At 33.6% G+C, this 6,687-nt stretch overlaps 1 protein-coding gene across 1 annotated transcript; it reads right to left on the bottom strand.

Annotated features, from left to right (window-relative positions):
- Positions 1-1,271: 1,271 nt before the first annotated feature.
- On the bottom strand, positions 1,272-6,063 carry LOC143623670 (protein FAR1-RELATED SEQUENCE 5-like). Its single transcript, XM_077094518.1, has 10 exons — positions 6,052-6,063; positions 5,122-5,142; positions 5,023-5,028; positions 4,923-4,927; positions 4,514-4,590; positions 4,273-4,347; positions 3,395-4,193; positions 3,058-3,316; positions 2,093-2,662; positions 1,272-2,003 (listed from the first exon to the last, which is right to left on the bottom strand). Exons 1-10 carry the CDS (start codon positions 6,061-6,063, stop codon positions 1,272-1,274), a joined length of 2,556 nt encoding a protein of 851 aa, XP_076950633.1.
- Positions 6,064-6,687: the final 624 nt, after the last annotated feature.

The raw sequence follows: 6,687 nt of genomic DNA, 5'->3' as shown, positions 1-6,687 counted from the left end.
TGTGTTAATGTATTGTACTTTTAATTTGTACTTACGTTTTTCAGAGACGGGCTTTTGTCGACTACCTAAATGATGTTGGTCACCCGAGAGCAGCTTCGATGTTTGCAATAACCCCCAGAAGGTTGATGTTAAAGTGGCAAACCGCGAAAAATTATGAAGACGCTGGGATATGTATGATGAGGCATATGGAGACGTATAAGGGAAGTAAAGATTGGGAGTGTGGGCTTAGTGAGGATTCGAAGACACAAAAGAAGCAAGTCATGAGTTTAAGGATAAAGTATGCTGCTAAGATTCTGTTGTCGGACATAAACAAGCAAAGAGATCGTATATTACAAGTTTTAGAAGCTGAGTGAAGGATGGGAAGTCTAATGACGTAGGAACCTGCATCGCAACTGGTCGTTTTGTGTCTTTTGTTTAATTATATTTTATCTTTTTAGCTGTTTCCAACTAGAACTATGGTTAACTAAATGTTGGTCTGGTGCGTTTGCAAGTTTTGTTTTCGGATGAATGTAAACGATAAGGATGTTTGAAACTATGTTTTAATTTTATATTTTGAACTGAAGTAAGTTTGTTGGTTAATTGGGTTGTTTTCTGATGAATGTAAGTTTGAACTAGGTCAGTTGTAAACCAGTTAGATTGAAGCATGGTGGAGATGGTGTATATTAACTTTGTGCATTATGAATTAGATATATTTTGAAACCTAGTATGATGAGTCAGTTGTAGTGACTAGTTTGATGCCCGTAATTTTTACCAAAGTAGTGCAAACAAATGTTGTTAGTAATTAGTTATGCGTTTTTAGCAAGGATATTTAACTTTATTATCAATCAAAGTTCCTACACTGTGTTTGGGGAGAGAATATGATTATTAAACTATGCTTTTTAAAATTGTTTAATATAATCTGATTTCATGTAGAAATACATTAAGCGACAGAAGATAATATCATGATACTACTGGTTTTCCTACACAGGTTACGTTGTGAATGAAACAAACTTCCAACACTGAGTGTGGAGAAATCTTCGCCAATTTATGGGGATAAAATATAGTATCAGTTAGCAAAGGTTTTCCTACATAGGTTGTGTACATTGTGTGACGGTTAATATACAAAAATATAACAAGAAATGATAAAACTATAAAAGCAATTAAAAAATACACATATCAAAAACTAATATATAAATCAGAAAGATTGTCGGTAGCAAAACGTTACAAGACGCAAAACATAGCAAAAAAAAGGTAACGTTTCAGCTAAATTATAGTAGTGGATAAATGAGAAGTTAATCAGAACTTAACGAATAATCGTCTACTTCTTCTTCTTCTTCTGATGTGTCTTCGCAATCTTCGTCAGTTGTCCCGTTGTCGGAGTCACTGTCTTCAAAAATTCTTTTCTCTCTTCTTAATTTCCTTCTCGTTTCCCTTGCTTTTCGTAGTTTTTCGTAGTTGCGTTTATCATGATCGAGAACTAGCCTGTTACACTTGTTGCACGTCCTTCTGTGTTTCTTAATTTTCTTTCTAGCCTTTTCGCCAGGACCGATCTTCCCGTTACGCTTACCGGATCCCTTTGTTCGTATGCCTTTAGGAGCTGTTACAGTTATAGCCTCAGGTTCTCTCACTCCAAGCAAATCTTGAATTATGAGTGATTTGTTATTACATGACGGTTCGTTGGGTATTGCCTGCCATATCTTGTCCTTAAGTTCTTTCATTTGTTCTACCATAGCTTTAAGCAAATCAACGTCGCCTCTTGCCCGATCTGCACACTGGTTGGTTAAGTTGAGGAACTCATGTCGGAGTTTAGAGTTTTCATCCAGAGGGACGCCGTATCTGTATTCAATCTTGAACATTGATGCGGTTAATACATCGTTTCTCCATCGCGGGTGGATGTAACCATCAGGTATTTTGTCGACAAGATCCGTTTTGAACACGCAAAATACATGGCGGCAAAGGAATCCAATTCGAGTATACAACCTGCATGAGCACGAATAAGAGTTCTCTGATGTGTTATGAGTTACCTACACAAGAAAAAACAATAGACATTGGTCAACTAATGGTTGGTAATGTTTATAAATTGAAGAGTGTTTAACATTGGTGTAAAAATTACCTTAAACTCACCAACCAAATTTTTGTTTTGGTCGTGGTGCTTAACAAAGTGTATATTCCCTTCGTTAAATGACTCAACTCGTACACGTGAGCAAAGATAAAGGGACCCGTCTATCTCTTCTTGTACATCGTTAAAAATAGCTTTTGTGTAGACGTGAGAAGCATGAAGTTCAAATGGCAAGCGGGTTGACATAGCCGGTAACGTTGTTGTTGTGTCATACTGCAGTTGTCTTTGAACGAATCGTTGCGCGTTCAAAGATTGTTCAAAGCAAAGCATGAATTCGACCAGTGTGTTGCCTTCGCTAGAGTAGACTTTGAACCGTGAGTTCTGACTTTCACATCGAGATGTTGTTTTCATTAAACAACACATTGGTATCTCTCTAAAGTAAGCTGGTACCCATTGATGACGTATTGCATACATGTCATTCAACCACTTATTACCTGATAAGTCACTCTCCACTATCATCTCATTCCATCTGTCTTCGAATGTCTCGGGCTTTATGAAGACGTTCCATACAAGCTTATGCACACGAGATTTTATTTCATTGTTACGTTCCATCTCTCCTTTAAGCTACAAAATACAAATTCAAGTTTGTAAATTCTGTTTGGTTGTTAAAACTTTTTCTAGTTAAAAAATGTATGACGTTGAGTTGTTAGTTGTGATTGATCCTACATCAGGTTGCTTATACACATGTTGGCTGGGGTATTCTCCTACACATGTTAGCTAGGGTACTCTCCTACACATGTGGCTGGGGTATGCTCCTACACATGTGACTGTTGTAGGAAATGCTCAGACTTACGGTCTGTTTTGGGTCAGTAAGAAACTAATGATATGTGTACGTGTTACTGTATATTATGATTTTGATGTCTTTTATTCGATTTGATATGTGTAGGGTTTATAAATTTAGACTACATGCATAAGTTGGTATTCATGTACAATAAATGCCAAGGGTATGGAGTGATTACCTTTGTAGGAATTTTATCGGTTATATGCCACATGCATAGTCTATGATGAGATTCCGTCAAAACAACCGAAACGGCTTGTTTCATAGCTGGATCCTGGTCCGTCAAAACCAACTGCGGAGGTTTTCCATGAGCTTTGATGAAGGTCTCCAATAACCATTTGTAGGCGTCAGTCGTCTCGTTGGAGATTAACCCTGCTCCGAAAGTCACACATTTTTGGTGATAATCAACACCCGTGAAGGGGACAAAAATCATCAAGTACCTACAACATAATTAGTAATGATGTTAGACAATAGTTGACGACAAAATATTTGGAAATATTAAAATGCGGGATACTAACTTGTTAGTATAGTAGGTGGCATCGAACGCTACTACATCACCAAACAACTTGTAGTTACTTTTTGATATATCATCAGCCCAAAACATGTTACGTAGCTCTCCATCTTCAGCAAGGTACTCAAAAAAGTAGTTGTTAAAGTGGACGTTGTTATCTTTGAACTTATTAATAACCATTTGTGCGTCTCTGTCTGCAATGTAACACCAAACATCTTGAAGATGGTTCTTCCTGTCATCCTTAGTTCCTCGTACAAGGTGCTGACCACCCTTCAAAGAGCTTTGTACACGATGAGCTTTTGTAGGACCGAAACCTATTGTTTGTAGACCTTGAATAAACTCTTTTTCCGTGAAACCCAGTTGTCTTTGACACCTAGTTAAGTCCATGTTATGCTCACTGACAAGACCATGATTGTGAGGCTCATTGAAACGATACAGAGTGTATACTTCAGATCCTTCTACAACTTTAATGTTTACTCTTATACACGCACCACACCCGGTAAGTTTGCTTTTCGTGTTGCGTTGCTTAGAAGTTGATGAAACGTTCATGGTGTCAATCGTTTTGAAGCGACGATTACCATGTCTAGAGCAAACAATATATCGATGCGTCAGAACACCTTTCGTCTTAGTTTTGGTTGTGATCCGTATATCGAAACCTGCTTTTTCTGCATATGACTTGTACATAGTGACGACATCTTCCCAACAGTTAAAGACTGCATCTTGTGTAGGTTTTAGAACCGCATGAACATTCAGGATCCAATACTTGGTTCCGTTGGGTGTGAAGTAAATATTAGGTTGCAAAGTGTCTAAAAAAATTAAAAGATCAAAAGGTATAAAATGTTGTAAAACAAATGATTCTTAATATATTACGTTTATTGTACTTACGCTCGTCATTAATTTCCGTATATGCGTTGTTAACGGCTTGGGGACTTTGTGTCGTGTTGCTTAGATCAGTAGACACTGATGACAAAGTATAAAGATAAGAAATCGCAAAGCATACATGTATATCTTACAATTTCTAAGCTAAGGTAATCTGAAATGACAACAAACGGGGATCTAGTATGACAAAAATTTGATAAGTACACGTACGCGCTTACAAAAACAATGAAACCGAAATTAAATTAACCTACGAATACGTAGTAAACATCAGCAAGCAAGACAACGACATGCCTTTTATAGTAACCTACATCAAACCAGATTAACCTACACATTGTAAAGCACAAAAACTTCATATCGGGTGAATGTAAATATAAATTAATTTGCTGCCCATGTAAAACATATACAAAAAAAAACACCATGTCTACATCCATGTGAACCTACACGGACATAATCAATTACCTACACATTAATGAACGACATGTTAGGAAAACAACACAAGGAAATCCAATTTAACCTAACCTACACAAACGTAAAACACATAAACAACAAAAACGAACTAACCTACACAGTCTAAAGCACAAAAAACTTAATACAGTTTATTGAACCAAAATCTGATGTCACATTTAGGAAAACAAGAAAAGACAATCCAAAATAACCAAACCTACACAAACGTAGAACACATCAACAACAAAAGACAAAATGCGTAACAATTAAACCTACACAAACTACACGACAACATATACATAACGAATTAACCAGAACCTACACATACAAAAAAAAACGACAACAAAAACAAATTGCCTAACAATTTAACCTACACAAACAACACCAAAAATAAATACATAACGAATTAACCAACACCAAAAGCCTAAGAAGCTGTCAAAATAAAAACAAAATCAATACCAGGTAAAACATATAATTGTACAAAACCAACAGGTTACAAAAAACGAAAAACAAAAACAAAGAATCAGAAAAACGGATTGATTGAAACAAATTATAATGAACAAAAAATAACCTTCACATAATGATGGTGATTGGTTATCCATGGCCAGATAGCGTTGATGTATAGTGTTTTGTTTAAAGGTAAAAGAAATTGTTTTATGTTTTTATAATGAAAACAATCACTGTGCTTGAATAACATTTATACTTAATTTTGGATTTGATTGTTAACAAAAGAAATCGACTAATAAAGGGAATATTGATTTAATATCATGCCAATTAGGGAATGAGTTAACAAAGGATCAATAAAATTAATAGTGAATCATATTATGTTATAAGAAAATGTGTGAATTACAATTACTGATGGTTCAAAAACTGATGTTAATAATAAAGATAACGTAACCTGGTTATAGAACTAATACAATTCGGAATCACTAAGGATGGTGAAGGATAACAGAAGATCGCAATTACTGATTGAAATTGATCCTTCGATAATTTATTTGATCGTTGATATATGCGATTCCCCATTAGGAATCTCCTATGATCTGTTAAAAAGAAATACGATTGCCTTGAGTTTAAGATTGATATTTGAGATAATCTGTAAGAAATCAAATTAAGAATAAGTGAAATATCGCAATATTGTAATCTGGATTCAAATGCAAAACATCGATGTTATGAAACTATGAACTAACCTAAATGTAGGGATAAGTGATATATAAAATTCAAATAATATGATAATAAAATAAATAAATGCAACGTTCCATCATAAATCAATAATAAATTAAACAAATAAATTATTAGCAACAAAAATAAAACTTTCCATATTAAAAGGTAATTAGATTTTACCTTCCTACCCATCCCTTTAAATAAAAAGAAAAAAGAATAGGAAATTTCTTATTGGTTGAAGCCATTTCTTTCATTTCTTACAATAACTTGATTTCTTTCTTGAACTTAAATCTATATATATATTCTGTATTGATACTTATCCTCTCTCTATATATATACCTATTTTAATATATACATATTTTAATAAAGTAAAATAATTGTAGACACGTGTCAGTTTGTGGTTAATCCTCACATTTTTTTCCCTTCAAAACTAATATATGTCATAGATCAATAATTATTCACTTTCCTTTTACACTCCATTTATATTATATCTATAACATGCTTAAATTATTCATTTTTCTTTAAACTCTATTTATATTATATCTACACATTTTTTATAAAAATAAATATTTACATATTATACTACTATATATTGTTAGAATATATTTCACAACATGTTTGGTTAACTCCAAAAACTAATAACAAATCGTGTTTGTTAAATATTGAAAATAATATAATTTTAAATGTTACTATTTACATACATGTATATTGTTGAACATTGTAAATAAAAAAAACTCTAACATGCTTTCAATTTATTAGGTAATTTTTCATTAAATTATATATATATATATATATATATATAAGTTGATTTTTTTT

The sequence above is a fragment of the Bidens hawaiensis genome, unplaced genomic scaffold (assembly GCF_021521415.1).
Source record: "Bidens hawaiensis isolate Kalapana, Puna unplaced genomic scaffold, B.hawaiensis_p1.1 tig00003510_1, whole genome shotgun sequence".
Classification (NCBI taxonomy): domain Eukaryota; kingdom Viridiplantae; phylum Streptophyta; class Magnoliopsida; order Asterales; family Asteraceae; genus Bidens; species Bidens hawaiensis.
Note: the sequence above shows the minus strand (reverse complement) of the source record. Positions and strands in the feature narration are given on the sequence as shown.